At 43.0% G+C, this 20,694-nt stretch overlaps 1 protein-coding gene across 1 annotated transcript; it reads right to left on the minus strand.

Moving 5' to 3' along the window:
- Nucleotides 1-3,680: 3,680 nt before the first annotated feature.
- HAPSTR1 (HUWE1 associated protein modifying stress responses) lies at nucleotides 3,681-20,236 on the minus strand. Its single transcript, XM_056503182.1, has 4 exons — nucleotides 19,850-20,236; nucleotides 19,019-19,099; nucleotides 14,719-14,994; nucleotides 3,681-7,004 (listed from the first exon to the last, which is right to left on the minus strand). Exons 1-4 carry the CDS (start codon nucleotides 20,067-20,069, stop codon nucleotides 6,760-6,762), a joined length of 822 nt encoding a protein of 273 aa, XP_056359157.1. The 5' UTR covers nucleotides 20,070-20,236; the 3' UTR covers nucleotides 3,681-6,759.
- Between the last annotated feature and the right edge of the window lie 458 nt (nucleotides 20,237-20,694).

The following is a 20,694-nucleotide window of genomic DNA, read 5'->3' on the forward strand; positions in this document are numbered from 1 at the left end:
GGGGCTTGGCCTCAATACAGAACCACTGAGAAACTTTCAAGTGGAATTTCATCCCTTAGAAAATGGCATTTTTATGCCTTTATCAAAACCAGGCTCTGCTACATGCTCTCCTTCCCTTGGAGGTGATGCTTCCATCAGGTGACACAAACTCCCAGCACACACCTGCACCTTCACAATCCACCCAAATCCACCCAGTTACTTCAAAGCCCATGAAGTGTGCAAGATGGAGACAAGAAATCCACATTGCCAAATTTGGGATTGGTTTCTGCTTTGAAGGGCTACCTATACCTAGGAGTAGCAATTTTGATGACTACCTTTAAGTTTGCAGAGGAGCATGTGCCTCATAGGAAAGGAAAATTCATCTGTTCATCCCATGGTCAGTGTTTTGAGCTGTAGGTATGGCTTGGCAGCAAGGACAACAGTGCCTTTTACCCCCTCACAGATAGAACTATGTTGAAAAGGTCAGGACAGAGCAAATCTGAGACTAATTCAGGTGGAAAGGGAGCCTGGGAAGTTACCTGCTCCAATCTCTGCCCAAAGCAGGTCCAGAGTCTGCACTATCTTCAGGGCTGGAAGCCCCACAACCTGCAGGCAATCCAAGATCATGTTAACTTGGAAAAACAACCACAAATGATATAAAAGCACTTACCAGAAACACCTGGACCTTCAGACAGGCTGTGTTCAGCACAGGGAGAAGTTTCTTGGGTATGGTCGCACACAGGAAGAAAACCAGATGCAGACAAGGCTTGTGGGTTGATCAGGAAAGATCAAGTCAAGCTGGAAACAACTCTGAGGGAATTCTTAGGTCTTGTGCTTAAAGACCCAGTCGTTGGGATTTATACATGTTGAACCCATTTTTTTGGAAAACTCCTACACAGGACAGAGGAACTGCTCATATTTTGGAATATGCATCTAAGGAGTTCTGAATTCTGGCGAGACTACATCAGAAGTTGTTACAAAGCAAGCAGATGCAAACAAATCAGGTTTCAATTAATCATATCAGACTCCAAATGAGTTGCATCCCTGCACTGTTATCTGGAAGCACATAAGCCTCTGCAGCTACAACATTCAGAGCACCTTCAGCAGATTCCTGCTCTGAAAACTGCAATCACCTAAATCAAAGACTTTAAAATTCATTTTAGCAGCAAGACATGCATCTTCAGTGATTGACATTAAGGACAACAGTTTCTCCAGGGAGAGGAAAAAAGCCTGCCTACCCCATGGGAGATCACAGATGCTCTTTCACAGGAAGTAATTTAAATGTAGCCAGGAAAAAACAGGTTTCACTGAGTGAGCTTTTTCAGCAGAAAAACTTAGAGATGAAAGCAAAAACACAAAATATAGTTCCCTGAGTAGAATAAACAGTTGGATTACTGGCAGGGCATTCAATGGAAGTCTCTAGAAGATGGTCCCCTTTAGCTGAGAAGTTCACTCAGCTATAAGCACAAACCAGGTATTTCTTTTTGTTGGGGCTTTCAGAGAGAATAGCAAAACAGGCATTAGAACACTTTTGTTGAAGACAGCATTAGTTATCTTCAGCTGTACTCTATGAAATAGATATGGCAATATCCTCTTGCCAACTTACAGTGGAGCTCTCTCTCCCCAGAGATTTGAAATTTGAAATACATTCAAAAAAGCACAGCAGCTATTTTTTAATAACAGCCACAAGACTGGCCTAAAACGTGCTGAAGATGCAGAGGTTTTTGTGATTTGAAAGTGATCTAGAAACCAAAATTTTGCAGAGAGGTAACACTAGAGACTGAGTTACTTATTTTATTAGATCAAGTAATTACTCAAAGAGCAGAACTTGATATTTTCTCCCCATCTTGATCTCGAATACCTCATTATAGATGACACCCAAGGAATTCACTTCAAAACAAGAAAGCTAGGTTTAAACAGCAATATAGAAATGGAAATGTCCAGGAAAGTAACAAACTCTAACCTCTGGGCTGGGCAGCACTGTGAGCACAGGTACACAGGGCTGCATGGGCAGGAGCTGCACGTGGCCCTCTGACAACTCCAGTAGAAACACAAGGTTCTGAGCATACCTAGTTTAAATGCAAATGGTCTATATCCTCTGCTTTGATGTTTTGTAAAAAACACACCAGGTGTTCAAAGTGCCAAAAAAAAATTTCTTATGGCTTGAGTTTCAGAGCTGGAAAAGCATTGTGAGAGTTTCTAAGATGCCAAGTTGTTACACCATGACACCAACGGGGACCCCAGGATTCCCCTTTATGCATAGCTTGCTGTTCTATAGCACCCAGAGACAACTTCACCCTAAAATAAATCTGACAGAACAGTGAGATATTACAAAACATGATTATGACTGGTCTTATATGCTGTTTTAACCAGCTGATTGATGCATTTAATACTGAATTTTATGACTTTCTACAAGGCAGTGCCCGCCCAAAGGGCTCACAGTAGATTCCAAGGAGATCCTGGTACTTTGTGCACTCCCCCCTCACATCCCATTGTGGCCAGTGAACAGTCCTGGTGCTCCATCCACAACCCTGGTAACTGCAACAGCAGCCAAAGTCACACAGGAAATGCCCACTGAGAAACATTTGGCTTCCATCCCTTTTATAAAAGCCTCCAGAGCCAGGAGCTGTGTGTTCCTACACAGGAGGGACTCTGGCTGGTTTATTCACTACAGCCCAGGTGCATTGTCCTTTTGGGACAGTCTGAGGGGCCCAGGACAGCAGCACCAGTGTTGACTCAGGGCTCTGAGGAATTCCCCAGGCTCCATCTATCCCCAGGAGCCCCATGCACACACAAGGAGTGCCAGGGCCTTGCCCCTGACCTTGCACAACCAGAGGCTCTGGAATGAGCAGCCCACGGGGTCTTGTGGCCGCCCCACAAAACCACATCAGCCCCACCTGGTGCAGAGATCCCCACACAACACATCAGGCAAGCATTCCTCATCCCTGCCAAAGGATTACTTAGCTCTAGGCTAGTAATTGAAAGATGCTGGGTTTCAGAAGCCATTGAATAATCTAAATTCCTGTTGGAACATTTCGATGGCTAAGTGAAAAAAGTTAACGCTAATTAAAAAGATATTTTTTAAACTTGAAAGCTCATATGAAATAAAGCTCTCCTTCATAATGGAATTTAAAACCTGCTGATAAAACAAGTGGAAAATAGTTTGCAGGTTTAGGGACACGCACATGAAACAGGAAAAGCTGCTAATTAAAGCACCTGATTTCACTTAAGACCAAGGAGTCTGTTGGAAAAGACTGGAAAGCTCTACTATTGAAGTCAACACCACTTCACTTCCTAAACTATGCCACTTAAATCTCTTTAAGGTGCTTAAGTATTAGTGATGTTGAAGTCTGCAGAACATCTTGTACAAATGTAGTACACCCCTGTTTTTGGTATGGTCATTAGTCCAAAGGAGACAAAACAAAAACCTGTGTGTAAGCTACACCAAACAGCTACCACTGCAGTGCATTCAAGGGAAGTCCTGATCCACACAACCAAGGCAGCCTGTCAGCTCACAATAATCACATCTTGTCTGGGATTACCCATGGCCTTCAGGAATTTAAAAGAACTACGAAGCAGCCTGATTAGTTGTATTTTTTTTTTTATTAGGTTTATTATGACTTAAGAGTTTCTATTACTCCAGCTGGGTAAACCACATTTGAAAGTAAGTTTAAACTGCAGGACTTCAATTTCAACCAAAATCATTTTTGCATGACTTTATTGTAATATAGATTTAAATTGAACATTGAAAACTTACTTCATTAATAAGCAAGCCAAGCTCAGTAGCTTCAGTGCAGGATGTACTTTATGTAACTGCCGCACACTCAGGTTAGATTGGATGGACATGGAGAAGAGACCGGCCAACTGCACGAGTCAGAGAAAGCAAAAGTAAGCACCATGTTACCAAACTGAACAGTTCTCCAGTCAGTGTTCCTTACTGAAATCAACTCACTTCTGGCTCCAGGAGCTACACTTTGGATAACAGCTGAAAGCTATTTCCAGAACATTAGTTTTCTACACTGGCACAAGAAATAGTCTTCAAAGCAACAGGTACTGGACTTTTTTTTATTTTTTTTTTTTTTTAAGACAACCTGTTCTCCTGTGTTTACCAGGTGAATACATGCATTTTTTGATCATTCTGGCAGAGGTCAAAGAGCAAACAACAGTTGGGGCTAAATGAAAAACAATCAAAAGTTGCCAAATATTTAAGGTACAAGCAAAAAAACATTAATGCAACCAGTTTAATATCAAAGTTTGCTTTCTTTCAAAGAAAAATGGCACAAATTAAATAAGCAGCCAGAAAAATTTAGATTTAGATGGTACTAGACTGAATTAATGCTTTAGAGCATTAACAAGATTTATTTTTCAAGAAAGGGGAGAAGAAATTTAAACAGGCTCTGTATTTGGGCTAGACCAGCAGCACTACTACAGTTCAGTCCCTGTGTGCAGAACTGATACCAGTATGATGTCACCTGTACCACATCAAGAATAAAGTGTGTTAGAAATTGCAGAGCATAAGCATCTTACTTGTACAAGCCAGTTAAAAAATAAACAGAAGAGCTGGAAGAATGGTTCTCACACACCTGTCCTTTCTGTTCAGGACTCCACCTTTCTTTTAGAACAGAAAAATCCCTCTGCCAACAGTCTAATAAATATTAACGTATATTCAGATACCATCTTCAAAATCTTTGCTGAAAATGCAGTCTCCAAATGAAAACTAGCTTTATGCAGTATTAACATCTTACATAAACTAAACTTTATGAATTGTAGTTAATAGCAGTAACTGAAATTAATGTATACTGAGTCTTCAAGTGATGTGCAAGTTCAGCTATGTAACACAGGTGGGGTTGGAGCAGTTCTTACTTTGCTCTGGACAGTTCTGACAGCTGTCCATGAACTACAGAGCCTCTCACTACAGTACTGTGCAACTGCTGACATCTTCAAGGGCTCTTGGGTGTAAAGAAATGTGATGGAAGCACCACAAGGCAAGGAAATCACGCTCAAGTAGTGAGCCTTGAGTATCTCACATAGCATTGCTGTCTTGCCTTGACTACAGACATCGATGAGAGGGCACCAGGGTAAAAAGGGCAAACCTACAGTGAAGTCTGCTTCAAACAGCAAAGATAACACAGAAGAGATCTGACTCTACAAGCACATAAGCAAAAGCCTTTAAGAGCTGTGTATTAACATGGAGCTCAAGGTGCCTTAACTTCACCAGAAACCACAATCTTTAGCACTGGGAATCTAGCATAGTTACATTTAATCCCAGGACCAGCCAATGCTTCCAGTTAAAGCATGCATCCCACCTCTCAAAATACCCCTTTCCCAACGTGCAGGGCTGGAGCTCCTCATTTTCTTACTCTTCCTGTGCTATCCCTTTCTGAGGCAGAGATTTAGAGGCCTTAAAGCCAGAGCTCTCCACCAAAGACTTTCTCCCTTCACATAAAAAAAAGTCAGAGCACTCAGACTGACATCTGTCCTTCCCCATTCAGAAACAGATTTGCAGCAGATCTAGAACAGTCTTGATCTCTAGTTCAGTTTTAGACTATGCTTAAGTTACGGCAGCCAGAGTTCAATCCTATGAATGTAAGCTAAACACAAAAAGAAAGCCATTTATCCTTTTCAATTCATGCTTACAGCATGTTTATCCAGAGTTTTATAATCAACTTCCAGTTTTAAATTATTTTCTTAGCACTTCACAGAACCTGCATGTCACCCCCACCTGAAGGGGATGGCATAACAGAATCTTGTTTGAGTTAGTCCAAGTTTCCACATGTGACCAGAAGTCTTACTTGTTAGAACACACCCCTTTTTCCAACTATTCCCCACATTCCCTCTCCTCCCACCCCTCCCCAGCAATGGGCAATTACTTCACAAGAAATGTAAAATAGGATATGGGTGTACACAAAACCTACCCTTCACTAATACTGAACAGAAAAGCCTATTTTCCAATTACAGGACATTTTTCTCTAAATTTAGGTCAGCACTGGTGCAGTCTGCACTGTGTATGATTACCACAAGGATAATACCAATAAGTACATATATTTTCTCAAACTGATTTAAAAGCCTATGAAGTTAATTGGGGAAAGTTTAATATTGCTACTTCAGAGCACTAGAACACACAAAGTGAATCCAATAAAGATCCTTGTATTGATTCAATATTAAGTATTAATTGCATGACCATCATAGCACCTCTTTACATTATCACACAATCACCAGAATTATCAACTGCTTTTAAAACTAAAAAGGGTACAGTCCAATATTTATAACTTGCACACTGTTACTATACAGAAACTAGGTGCATGGTACAGTGCTGCAAAAAAATGGAAGCCTGCAGTTTTGACAAAGATGCCAAGTCATGTTGTAGACAATTTCAGTCAAACTGGCAATACTGTTTAAGCAAATACTCAAAGCAGGAAATAAAGGACAAAAAAAAAAAAAAAAAAAAAAGAATTCTATAGCCAAATAAACATCTGAAATCTCCTTTCCCTTTAATAATACAAGTAAGGTCACTTTTAGCCTTGGAACAGATACATGTTCACCTATGATGATCTTGCTAACTACTACACAATATCTGATGTCCTCTGCTAAGAATATAGTTTAAGAAAGCCGCAGTTACAAGAGGCATCTAATGTAATATCTAAAATTTCCTTTATGGCATTTACTGAATTCTTTGTTTTAAACAGTGAATATGGAAAGATGGCCTCATGTTTCCTTTCAATAGTACTCTGAGGATCAAGTGGCTTTCAAGCAGCATGGTGGGTTTGAAATTTTTGCAGTTTAGATCATTCTGTTGCGTTTATGAGTTGGTGAGTCTGTAATGACATCGCCACACTGGGCTGAGGTACGCTTTCTAGTTCCACCATTGTCCAAGTGGAGTGCCATTTCTTCTGATATGAAAGTGTTCAAATCAACATCATGGAGTCCATTTCTCCTTCGACTAGCATTGGAGCCACTGCTCACGTGAGTAGGCGAGCCTGGGGTACTGGAGCGAACACTTATACTAGCCATTGCACCACTAAGACCTGGGGAGAGAGAGAAAAAGGGCTTCAGTCAGACAGCACACAAAGTTCAGTGCCCGTGAGCCACACGGGACCGCCTCAGCCCCACTCTGCTGGGAGCTGAGGGACACTTCATCCTGCTCTTTGTACCCTTCCAGTCAGAACCACCTTCTCAGCTTTCAGTGCAATAATCCAGCAGTCACCAGAACTGCACTTTATCACCTTAAAAGTGAGCTTACACACCAGGTTGTAACAGCATACTCTGGCAAGCATTAACTCCATAAGCATGACATGCTATTCAAAACATGGACATACTCAAGAGCAGATCATTTCAATTTAAAGGCTTCACACTTGGCCAAGAGTTTGCACAGCCCTGCCAAGGCTGTTGAACTGACCTGGTCTTGTGTCAACACCACCACTCTGCTCCCTTTCACTCCCTGAAGGAAACTGCAGCATGGCAGCAGGTCTCAGACAGGTGTACACCACAGCTAGTTTATAAATACAAACTTTTATTTCATGGCTAACACTAATAGCCAACACATTAGTATTATTAAATTCAGAAATGCACTTAAAGAACAAGCAAGGAAAACCACATGACAATCACCCAAAATTTGTTATCAACAGATCTGATACAAATTACTGTCATAGGTACCAGCAAGTACTTTGGTTTGTATTTAGATGAAAAATGTTTAATTTAAATTGAAGTTTATTTCTTGTAGAAACAAGGCCATAAAAAGACAACCATGATTTTTCATACTGATTTAACCTCTGCCTTCTGTAACATTACAATTTTACCAAAGTGGAACATTCCAAAACATAAGCTTAGTAAGGACTAATACACAAAAGTCTAACTGCTCTTCTCAGTTTCCAATTCAGGCTGTATTTGGAGTTAAACAGGAGCTCAGAGATAAGACAAACATCTTTGTTATCTTAACTTCTTCAAATCTGAGTATTAGTAGGAGAGTGCAGAAACATCTGTTGGCCCTAGGAAAGAAAGAAGATAGATCTGCATATTTTTTAACAGTAAGAACAAGGAAATGCTGAACTTTGCATGGAATGCCAGGAAGATTCAGCTCTCAGTAACCCTCAAAATCTTCAAGCTCTCTTCTCCAGTCTTAAATATTCTATAGCTCTGTCCAGCCATCTTAAATCTTGTAATTCACATCTCTCCATGTACTGTCAAATGAGCAGCCAAAAATCACTGACTGACAAGTCAAGCCTAACAAACCCCAATCCAATTTGGCTGGTAGGCCAAATAGGCAACTTGAGAGGCTCTGGGAAGAGAGAACTGCTAGAACTACAACATCAGTCACCAGAAACCTCAGTCAGAAGCTGAAGGCTAAAAGCCACCTGCAGCAATACACAAGCCAGGATGGAGCAGGAACCAATGCCACTCTATCAAACACTAGTGAATGAACATTCAAAACTCTGAGCTTTTAACAGCACAGGAAATACTTTTACACAGAGCTGGCATTACACAGCCACTAATCACTGATTCTTTCTTAGGGCTTTTGCTTACAGCTCCAAGTGGTGTTCAAACAGTGCTCAGAAGCATGGTCTGAACCCCAAAAGCCACCCTGAAGATTTTTTTAATAGCAAAAACATTGCTCATTCACAATGCCAGGGTATTTAAACAGAAGAAGCTGTTTTAGTGTAAAGATAACTCAGAAATGTTAGGTTTGTGACAGTATTCTTAGGATTAAGGTCAAGCTTAAATTCAAAACCATTAAGGAAAAGAATTTCCTATGCATCTACCAAAGAAAGTAAAGCAGCTAACTGATGATAAATGTATGAGAAAAAGCCAATCCAGATACCATACACTGGATAAACTACTAACATGCATAATTTGGGCAGGTAACAAATCACTTCACAATTAAAAGACATCAGTAGTTTAATTTCAACTGGCATGACATACATTAGGAAAAACATTAATTCATCCTGTACATTTAAACTGGAAAACAACTGAGCATACAGGTGACATTTTTTCAAATCCAATGTGATTGTAGAGATTTCCCCCCACATCCCTATTCCAAGCAAAACTTGCTGTAATCACACAAGTTCAGTGTCATTACTTACACTTAAGAGTCAACATTTACATCACTTATCAGTCATTTACTGTTATACAACTCATACCAATGAGCAACACAGTAATTCAGTTTTATCATTACATCTTTTGACTACATCTAGTGCCCAAGTAAGAAAAAATTATTCTAAATAAACCCCAAAACTGACTGTGATGTGAAAAGACATTTTTTGGCACCACTCAAGAACTATGTTTTTAAGTGGAGCCTTTTCAAGTAACGAGCATTCTTTAAAATTGCTGATACAGTTAAAAGATGCACCTGTAACATGCTGCAGCATATTGTAAACCAGACTGCCAAAGTTCACAAGCAATGCCTAAAGCAGTCACTGACTTCCCAGTATTTAGGTAATGCTCAATCACTGCACATTTAAATATACAAACAACCTTCAGGAGGTAACTAGAAGTTAACATCTTCAACTCAACTCAACTAAGGCAGGAGAGTAGCGCTGAATTAATTTCTGCAGATCAGAATACAAGGATATTGCATCACAGCATGGACTTTGAGCTACAGGTTAATCTTGCATCTCACACAGGCATTTAGTACCAGTAAGAGTCATGGCTGGGTACACTGACAGACTGAGTGACAACTTCAGCCCCTGGCAGTGAACCAGATTACACAGCACTGCCCATCCATCCAGGAAAGCAAAACTGCCAAATGAAACACTCAGATCACAGTTTAAGATTGGCTAATTGAGCTAACATGGAAGAACCAAAGCAAACTCAAGGCATACATTCAAATATCAAGATGCCACTTCATGTAACCAACATGTCTGAGAACAATCTACAAAGCTCAAAAAAGGGAAGAGAGTTCAGTTTTTCCTTGGGAAGCTGTGGCAAGGCAGAGGAAATCTCAGAAAAACCATTTACTGTGAATTACTCTGAGTTTAAGCTTGCAGACTCAGAGCTCTTCCCAAAGCAATTAAAGCAGTAAACCTAGTTACCACTAGGAAGTGGTAAAATGACATGACTGTCAGCAACACCATTTCCCAACCTCAGTACAACAGCAGAGATCCAAACAGCTGCTAAAGTGGCTTAATTTTTACCACAATCTCACATCCACCTCTGAAGTCTCCCATTCCTTTCTACCAGGGACATCTCCTTTATTATCAGAGGCCTTTAAGAAAGCACACATGGCTCTCAGCCCCTTTTTAAATTGGAAAGGTTTGAAGTGGAAGGCATATCTCAAACATTTTGCAGTACCTAGTACATTCTCATTCCTGTCATATCTTCCATCAACAATATGACATTTCATAGACAATGATTTTACAATAAGTTATATTTTAAAGGTTTTTTAGTACTATTAGAAAAAGCTGTAATCAATACTAGTCAATTTATAACTAAGTACACTGCAAAACTATCAAGATATTAGAAGGCTTGACTGAAAGTATGTTTCATGGGTTACAAAATACTTAACTATCAACTCAAAATTAGCAGTTTTATCACTACTGGATTAACAAACTCTAAACACTCTCATCTGCACTGCAATCATGCCCATGTATAATTTATTCAGGTCACTACCACAGCATAATATACTGGGTAGCTACTGTTCAGTATAGCAATACTACTAACTATTGTTTTCTAGAGGTTTTAATCAGAAGTATCAAAAGGAACATTCATGTTTAGGTAAGTGTGACTAAAGCAAGAATTAGTTACTAACCCCAGATAAATATAAAATGGCATGCAGAGAGATTCTTGTCACTCTTCTGTCATATTTACCCTTTCATAATACTGGCTCAAAGAGCAAGTTTTAGCAGCACATACCAACACACAATTCCATCACAGCTATATATACATGCAACCTTTAAATTGTGTCAGACCAATCTGAACAGTGTTCACCCATCCCCTCTTTTACCAACTGCTGCTTCTCCACTCTGCAAGTGCTCCTGTTTTAAACTGCACTTTAATATTCTAAGAATCAAATATGAAGGCCTAGTGGAAATTCAGACTCTTAAGGGCCACACACTTCTATGGTCAAGTGTTCTCCCTACCCCAAAGAGATCAAACCACATGAATGAGATACAACAACATTAAATCCAAGGAGAAAAAGAACTAATATATACAAACTCTATATACTAATACTGCTGGCCCTATTTTTTCCCAAATTCACCTAATTTTTGATTAAGAATGCTCAAGTCAAATGCATTTCAACATTACCTTTCCAAGCTTGCCTCTTCTCCCTCCTGACATCACAGCACTTTCTCCCATTATGCTGGGAGGACAGTCTGTGAAGCACAGAGCACATCCCACAGTAAAGCACATGGGCTGTGCACCAGACTTGCTACGCCAGCTACAGCCAGGCACAAGTGGCCAAGCACGTGGCAGTGTTTGGGAATCTTGTACTGTTAGCTCAGATTGATGTAATTCTGTCATTTGAGACTCATCTCTTACAGAACTGGAAATGTCAATACACATCCAGAGAGTAGGTGAAGATACATCCATACTCTCCCTAGCTGCAATCACATTTCAGGGACTAATGGAAGTTAAAAACCCAACTCTGTAATTGATATGTTGGACAATAAAGGTATTATCTTCTACTACCACATCTTAAAAACAGCAAGCATCAGACTGATGTTTCATTAAAGTTTCACAAAACTGCACTGGCACTTCAGAATAAAACATCATGTATTACCTTGAGATAACTACTCAGCTTTTCTAAAAGGCTTGAACTTCTTTGCAAATATTCACAGTTCAAGTCACCAGACATGCTTTATTTCAAAGGTTACCCATCAGCATGCTAACATTAAAAAGCTGATAATAAGGGAAAAGACATTGTTTACTAAAGTTTACTCACTCAAGAGAAAGGTTCCAAAGTCTCATTCTCACTAAGTAACACTTAAGATTTCAATAACAACTGCAGAGCATAGAGGCCATGGAGTTACAAGAAAAGGGAGATCACACATCTTAAACATTCTCATGCCTCATTTTTTGTTATGACCATTTTGCATTTAGCTACTATAACAAGTTCTTCTCTACTCTTCTGCTTTCAAGACAAGTTTTCTTGTAGTAGAAAGACTTGATAACCAGTATCACATGATTAAATTCTGGGATCAACATCTTGTCCAAAAAACTGGCAAAACATCTTGCAGAGATAAAATACAGGTCAGAGTTACAGGGCTGGAGACAGAAGAGGCAAGGCCAAAAATCCAATTTTAAGGTATTTCCTTTCAGATGAAGCATACAGTTTAAAGATTGTACTGATGCCTAAAGAATGATGTTCTCTAACATTTTAGTCTAGGGCATACTCCTAGATTGTGTTTGATGTCCCAGGAAATACTGAATTATTAGCTAATTTGTTAGCACTGCTTCTGTCAAAGTTTTCAGATCTGCTAATGATTCATTCAGGGTTACATGATGGAAAAATAGGTGTCTTCCACCATCAAAGGAGAAGATCAGCAAGTTATAATGCTGTGGTCTTTAGACATGTATTAGTTTCTGAGAAGTCAATACACCAGCTCTGCTTCCACTGAACTTTAATTGGTGCCATAGGTTATTCATACCTATCCCAGCTTCACTAAAAGAAGTCTTGCTGCAAGCAGCAAAGTTTCAGTATTACCCTCAAATCAAATTCAACCCATCCAAATGATCAATAAAGAAACACTCTATTCCCACCAGGAAGCCAACCGGCATAAAACAGCCTCCCTCCTTTACATGCCCGTTGGAAACTCCTCTCAAAACCTCCATGTCTGGACTGCTCCTCACAATCATCAGGCTCTCATGTTCCCTCATGATACCTAGAAGCAGTACCTCCAAACAATGTGCCAAAAATTAAGTTAAGCACAGGCCTAATGAGGACAAGTTACACACACCTGAAAAATCCTTGGCAGGTTTCAAAATGAAAACAATTTTGAGAAGCCCTACAATAAATAGGAAATGAGTTCATGGGATTGCTTGATCACAACTTCCTTAATCTTAAAGAAAACAAAAGGGGGAGAAGCTGGAGCAATGCAGACATTGTAAGCAATAACCTAAAAGCAGTTATGAGGCCCAGTACAACCCTAGTCACTAAAGTTTAGCACAAAAGCATTTGTGTCAAGAACCAGAATGAAACTGATATGAGGAGAACCTAATCCAGAAGGTGACTGACATGTAATCTTGTCAACCAGCTGATGAAGGGGAAAAGTACATTTTGGGCCCCTACAGTGCTACTGCAGAGGACAGACTTCCTCATGACCTTGCATTCCATTATGAAATACAGGAAACTTTATATATCACTGCTCAGATCCTCATGCTATAGAGAAGTGGCTTCCATCAACCACCTCTGTACAAAGCAGATGCTAAGAAATGACACATGGACACAAAAAGAGCTGCATTACCAGTAAAAATACCTGAGTTTACTCAGATCTCACTGCTCTTAGAGTCCACCTAAGCTTCCTCTCACTTGAGACTGAACTTTTACAGTTAAATCCAACTCCACAGATTCAACTATATTTTCAGAAAACCATTTTTATGAGGGTGCTTGTCACAGTGAGAGCTAGCTTCTGCAGCTGTTCTCATAAAATTTTATCTACACTGAATAAGCAACAGTGGTGCACAGAGTTCCCTAATCCCTTTCCAGTATGAGACAGGGAATTGCCAAAACCAATATGACTAGGTGGAGAAGCATGTTTGGTTTAAAAGGCAACAGGGCAGCAAATAACACCAGACTTAGGCTGTCACCTAGACAGTAACAGTGTCTGGACTGTGCCTGTTGAAAAACCACCACAGCACAGCAGAAGCCAAGACTGCATTTTCAGGAATCCACTCTTCTAATTAATTAATCAATTCTACCCCACCCCAATGAGAATATCTAGACAGTAAAAATTTCATTTAGGTTGCACTTCCAGATAGCATATTTTTTTTTACTTTTAGAATGGTCTAGGGTTTGTACCTCAAGGTATCTGCTACCCTTTTGAATTTTAGAAGGCATAAAGCCCAGATATGAACTACCTCATCTCACCTCAAGAGCAATTTAAAGTAGATCACTTACTAAATCATAACCCAATACAAAATAAGCTACTGAATATTCATGTCTGAAAAGAGATACAGCACCACCACTGCTGGTGATGGCAAGCAAGGCAATTCATGTCAAGGAAGACATGTAAATCTGAAAGTGAACTATAACAAAGTTCTGGACAGAACTCAGTTACACATTTTTGAAATAAGTGAAATACCCTTTCCAGGGTACTTTAAGTACAATGCTGAACTGCATTGTCCAGTGCCTAACAAAGGTACTGCAGAGCTAGAGACAGAAGCCACAGACATCAAATTCCCTCCCTAAGTCCCAAAAATTTTCTAGTCATCAAATCTTAATATTTAGCTAGTTGCTAGCATAGCATTGCCATTTTCCAAGAATTGTTTACTTTAGCATTGGTATGAATGCCAAATCTCTTCATACTTCGAAAACACTACCAAGACTTGATACTTTGAGTTCACAGCTGTGCAATACTACAGACCCAAATTTCATTTTTATTTAATACCTTTTCTTCATTCAAAATACTCAACCATACAAACTTTTAGCAGCCACCTCATGCCTTATACATGCAAATGCTCCCTTAAAGGATGAAGGGGATGCCTTCAGCTGGAACACCAGGTACATAGCACATCATGATATGCCAACCATGCTTTAAGAACCCCCACCCAATTTTAACCAAGTAGTATTGAAAAAGTGACTGTTACCATGCAGAGCTATGGCTTCACGGAAGGGTTGCAAATCAGTCTCTACAGATGAGCTAGTTTCTGTTGAAGTAGCTCGGTTAGGGGATACTACAGTCAGTCTTGGGGGAGCTCTAGAATTTCTTGGAGGAGGGACTTTTCCACAAAGAAAGCTGATCAAGTCTTCTCTTCGAATAGTTCTTCTACGTTTTTTAACCCAGGCTAGCACATCCTTATTCCGACGCTGATAGCCAATCTGAATTCCTAAATCAAAGCTTCGCTGGTGGGCATCCACACTCTCTGCAAGAAGACAGAAAAATGTTCTTAGTGTTTCACAGCAACACACAGCATGGCACAGCACTGATGTGCTTCCTGTCAACCATGGGGAACAAGAGGCATCTGCACCTTCTACAGGTTACATCATAAGGCAGCACCAAGGTGGCTGCAGCAGCAAAGAGGAGTTCCATTAAACCTGAAGAGAGTATTAGGCAAAACGTTCCATCCTCTACAAGTCAGATAATCAGCAGCAACTCCAGCACCACTTAAATAGCACTTACTGTACTTCAGGTAAACACTACAGCACTTTATTTACATTAAAAACATACTTAGAGCTTGTCAGGAAGATACTTAAATGAACTCAGACACAAAAAGTGTATCAATAGAGTCAGGAAGTCTCAACATAAGAAAGGAATAACTGCTTTTCTTCATTCTGAAAGGTAAGGAACTGCCAGAAAACTCAAGGTTTCTTTCAAGTTATTCTATTTTCAGTTGACTTTCAATTGCAGAGGCAATTCACAGGATACAGTTTTTCAAACTAGTTAGAATACAAGTGTCACCAATGTCCTTCAATTAGCCAACATACCATTTACAAAGGCTAAGAAAGTTTCCTTCCCCATTTAGGATGCCATGGCAATTTTGATACACAAAAGCTTTAAACACACTATTTACAAAAAAATACTACAACAAAATACAATTTCACTCTGTTAATGTAACTAGTCACCTGTGCACATCAGTTATAACTGTGTCTCCAAAAGACTTAAATGCCATGTATTAAGTTGCTTTCAAACTTCGGGAAGTGTATTTCTGGCTACCAGTTTGAGTAAGTTTCAAACCACAGTAACAGGTGGGACAAATCCTGTTCACTACACAATTATAAAGTTTGTCATCAGTTTGCTATCAGAGCTTTGACAACACCTATTTCAGTTTCATGTTAACTACTGTTATGTTGCTCTTGCTCCTTAAAAGACATGAATATAACCACTCCAATTCTGTTTATTTGAATTCCACAGAATTTCTTCAATGTGGCAAAGCTACTTTAAACAGCATTTTATATTCTTGTTTTATTAATGAAGCCCAAGGCAAAAGCCATTTGCCCAGAACATGAATGTATTTCTTTAATAACAGCTATCCCAAGATATTGGTTTACAAACAGTGACGGACACTCTAATGTAGCTTTGTCACACTCCAGAACCCAAAAAGAACTACTACTAAATGCTATTCTTGGACTTATATTCTAAGGCACCACTGCACAGTCCATAAATTCAGCACTGAGATCTGCATTGCCAAAGAGCAGCACTTCAAACCTAACACAACAGACCAAAACCACCAAAATGAGCTAAATCATGCAGCATAAACTAAACAGGAACACAAAATACACTTAACCTGTTACTTTTGTCCACTCTAAAGGTATTTTGCCTGTACTACTTTGTAATCTAAAGGCTATATTTACAAATGCTAATACCTCTGAAAGCAATGGCAACATGACAGATTACTCCTCCTGCCATTTTATACTCCACAGCAGCCCAGACTCCAATGCACTGGCAGTAAATGCTGCCCAAACATACTGGAGCCAACTTGGAAACTGAAAATGCTCCTTTAATCACTTCCTGAAATACCAGGAGTGTCCTTCTGAGGCTTGGAGGCCAACTTCACGTCAATACCCTGCTTTCTTTGTTTGAGAATGCTTTATAAAGTGCTAACTGTGAACTAGGTATGAGGTCAAACACTGACTGCTGATGCAGCCCAGAGAAGTTTCAAGCATCATTACCCCGGGTAGATTAGATTTTTATGGTAAAAGCCACAACTACTTTGTTTACAAAGTTAAACTGGCAAAACCTAAGCAGTCAAACTGAATGTATTCTGAAACTACTAAGTCAAAATTAACATTAGAAAATATTCAAGGTTTTTTTAATAAAAACAAGGTAAATTGTAGGCTCAGAAGTCTTATTCTAACATACACCTAGAACTTTCTACAGTGGCCTTAAGTTCTAAATCCTATATTACAAGCCATGCCTTCAGTTTTTTAGTGCAATCTGCAAGATAATGAAGTGCCTTGAATTCAGTCTCTATCATCAGCACCAGAAATTCAGGATGTAAGACCACCAGTGTGGTGTGATATTAAACTTCTAATCTATATTCAGAAGAAATGCTGACATTCAAGATATCATGGCATTCTCATTATGCACCATTCCTCGGGTTGCTCTTGTTAAAAAGATGATGCCTCAAAAATCCAAGTATATATCAGATCAGAAAGCAGCTGACAAGGCAAGAGGCAGTTTGTGGTGTTCAGTTCACCACACCAAGTATTCCTCCAGTGTTTTGACAGAGTCCTTCAAAACAAACAGTACTGAGAATGTGAAAAACAGGAGTTTTTTTAAGAGCCATGTTCACCACTAGGGAAAGCAAGTTCACAGCAAGAGATTCAAACTTGTCAAATATGACAGTGTTCAGCTGGTTCTACCATGTTATTACCAAATTTCTACTCACTTGCAAGTTAACTGAAAATTGAAAGATGGCATTCCTGAGTAACTCAGGTACTTTAACACTTCAGGATCTGTTTGAAGAAAACATTTGTTTCAGTTGCTAGTTTTTGAAGTATTATTACATTATACCTGACTAAAGTCAGCTTCCAACTTAAACTCTAGTTTCCCTGATCACCTACTTGCCAATTCAACACATCACTGCCAACAAAAAGGCTCATTATCAAAGCAATCAAACATTTTAACCAGAAATAAACAGCCTCAGTCTTCATACTAAAGATGCTATAAAGGAGAGCCATGCCATTTGTAAAGACAGGCTGTAATTATTCCAGACAATTTATTAACGCTACCTGCTCCTGCTCTACCACCACTCTCAAATGACTGTTGTCCCCAGACATGTTCTACTGACCCAATCCCTCAGGCCAGCACCTTCCTGCTCTGAAGTGCTGCCCCTTCACACACACAGACAGCATTCAAATGCACTTTCTGCAGGAGGCAAGACTCTGGCAGTGAGGGCTGTGCACCTACATCTCCTCCTTGCTCTGTCCACATCTGTCAGAAACCTGATCACCCATCACAAACACATCAAGTCCAACTGCTTAAAGCAAATCCAAAATGACAAAACTGGAGGTAAATGAAGGAGCATAGAGGTAGAGCTACAGATAATGCTGTACAGAACCAGACAAAAAAAAAAAAAAAAAAAAAAAAAGGGGGGGAAAAAAATTAAACTGTAAGCCAGATAAACAAACATCTGGGACTTTAAAGCACTTCCCTTCCTTGGAATGGAAGGCAGTAACAATGGGAATCACAATGTGCCAACTTCAGCCTTCACTGACATGTACCATTTTAGCACAACCTTTTGAACAAAGTAAAAACCACTGAATGATCCTTCTGCACACAAGAATTCCTGTGACAGCCCAAAGAACTGCAGAGTTCAGAAACACCCAGTAAACCAGCACTAAAGCACAGCCACATGAAAAGCACACTCCTATCGAAGTTCTAACACTGCCTCCTTACAGCCACGCTGGACACAGCCATAATAACATTCTAGTGCTTAAAATAAACTGGTAGGCTTACTTAAGAAGCCTCAGTGCCACAAGACGACAAAACTTTCTGTCACATAACGTCTATGCAGAATTTTATGAACATTAAACCCAACGCTGCTTACCACAAAAGAGAAGGCATTATACTGGCACCCCAACATCTAATGCACCATGAAATATAAACAATGCAGGGAATTTCAGTTTAATAAACCATTGTACGCTTGCCTTGCACTCACAAGAAACAGACACATATTAAAGATACCCTTTTTCAAGGGTCCCAAAGTGAAACAGCTTTGAAGTTTATGAGTCACTGACATGAGGCAACAGAAAAGATTCAGCTACCGTCAGCTAAAGTGGCCCAGGGAAAACCTGCAAGATTCAGGAAGCAGTCTCGGGTTAGATTTTATCAGGGTGAATAAGAGACATTAACAGGCCCTACTTATGAGTAAGCCGGGGCAGGAGGCAGAGTGGGGCCCGGCTCGGCGGGGAGGGCTGCCGGGGCAGCGGGGGGCAGCCCCTTACCTTTGTAGAGGTTGGTGACCGCAGTGGCGGCGTTCTGGAAGGGGACCCAGAGGGAGAGCCCCGGCTGCTGGCACACCCGGTCTGCAGGGAGGGAAGGACACACGCTGTTTATTTTGGAGTCACCCGCTCCGAACGGCCATGTTAGGTTTCGCCATTTTGTTCCACCTTCCGGAGGCAGCTCCGGCTCGGGGCCGAGCGGGGCGGGCGGGCAGCGGCCCGGCCGGGGCAGCGGGCGCGGTGCCCCCGGCGCGGCGGGGAGCGCCCGGCCGCCCCCGCCCCGGCCCCGCCGCACAATGAGCCCGGCCCGCTTCGCCATTTTGTCGGAGTCTCTTCCCGGGGCTGGGCGTCGGGAGCCGCCGGCAGGGCCGGGCTTCCCTGGCCCCCCCCACCCCCCCGGCACTCGGGGCTCGCCCCCACCGCCCGGACCCTCCCGGAGCGGCCCCCGCCGGAGCGCCCCGACGCCCCGCGGCCGCGCTCCGGCCCGAGCGCTCCGACAGCCGGGGGAGGGGGTGCGGCCGGGCCGGGCCGGCGCAGGAGCCGCCCCGGAGGCCGCGCCGGGCGCTGTCCGGGCCGCGACCGCGGCTCCCCCTCCCTCTCGCCATTTTGTTTTCCCGACCGTCTCTGAGGGCGGCCGCGGGCCGGCAGCCGCTCCTCCCGCCGCCTCGGCCCCTTTGTACCGCTGCGGGCACCTCCCCACCCCGGCGGCTCCGCGGCTGCTCGGCGCCGCCACCCCCCACTGCCCGAGCCCCGAGCTCACCGCGGCCGGCCTCCACCGGCCTCTCGGCCGCAGCCGCCCAGCCGTGCCCTCCCCAGGCCCCTGGCCGTGCTCACCCTTGTAGAGCTGCGCCACGGCGGTGGCCGAATTCTGAAAGAGGTGCCAGAGCTTCTGCTGCTTGTGCTCGGGCTGCGCCGCCGCCTCGTCCTGCAGCTCCGGCGCCAGCGCCTCCTCCTGCTCGGCCTCAGCCAGGCACTGCCGCTCCCACTTGCTGAACCAGTGCTCGGGCCCGTGCTCCTGGATCTCCGCCTCGCCCTCCTCCTTCTTGTCCTCCATCCTCCGCCCGGCTCCGCGTCCCACCGCCGCGCGCACCCGGTCCCGACAGCCGGCCGCGCTCGTTCCGTGCGCCGGGCCGGCCCTACCTCACCCCCATGCCGGGCCCGCCCGTCGCTCCGCCGGCCCCAAACACTCCGAGCGCCGGCACCGCCCCGAGCGCACTGAGAGCCCGGCCGAGGCGCCTGGGAACGCGCAGCCGGCCCGCCCCGCCCACGGCGCCCGATTGGCCGCCACCGCCCCGGCGCCGCCGGCCCGTACGGGGCTCCCAGCGCTCATTGGTCCGTCCACGAGTCCGTCAAGCGGGAGACCCCGGGGGCGGGGCTAACGCAGGTTTGGTTACGCCGTCACGGCCCCGTGCCGGGGGCGTCGGCGCGGTGCGCGTGCGCAGTGCGCCGCCTCACGCGGCCCCGGCCCCGCCCCTGGCGTGAGGCGGCCCCGCCCGCGCCCCCCGGCAGCGGCCCCGAGCGGCAGGGGCGCCGCCGGCCTCGGGCGGCCCCGGCACCGCTGTCCCGGCCGCGCCGGGAGGTGGCAGCGGCCGCCGCGGCTCCGTGAGGGGCGCAGCCCGCCCGGGAGGCGCTTGCCTTCCCGGCCCCGGGGGAAGATGGCGGCCGCGGAGGGCCCGAGG

Source organism: Oenanthe melanoleuca, chromosome 14 (genome assembly GCF_029582105.1).
Source record: "Oenanthe melanoleuca isolate GR-GAL-2019-014 chromosome 14, OMel1.0, whole genome shotgun sequence".
Lineage (NCBI taxonomy): Eukaryota > Metazoa > Chordata > Aves > Passeriformes > Muscicapidae > Oenanthe > Oenanthe melanoleuca.

Excerpts from the sequence above, each read along its gene's own strand:
- HAPSTR1 (XM_056503182.1), bottom strand. The coding sequence starts at position 20,069 with ATGGAGGACAAGAAGGAGGAGGGCGAGGCGGAGATCCAGGAGCACGGG. Across the intron at positions 19,100-19,849 it reads CGTGGCGCAGCTCTACAAGG|ACCGGGTGTGCCAGCAGCCG; the intron begins GTGAGCACGGCC and ends CCCTCCCTGCAG. Across the intron at positions 7,005-14,718 it reads TGAAGCCATAGCTCTGCATG|GTCTTAGTGGTGCAATGGCT; the intron begins GTAACAGTCACT and ends CTCTCTCCCCAG.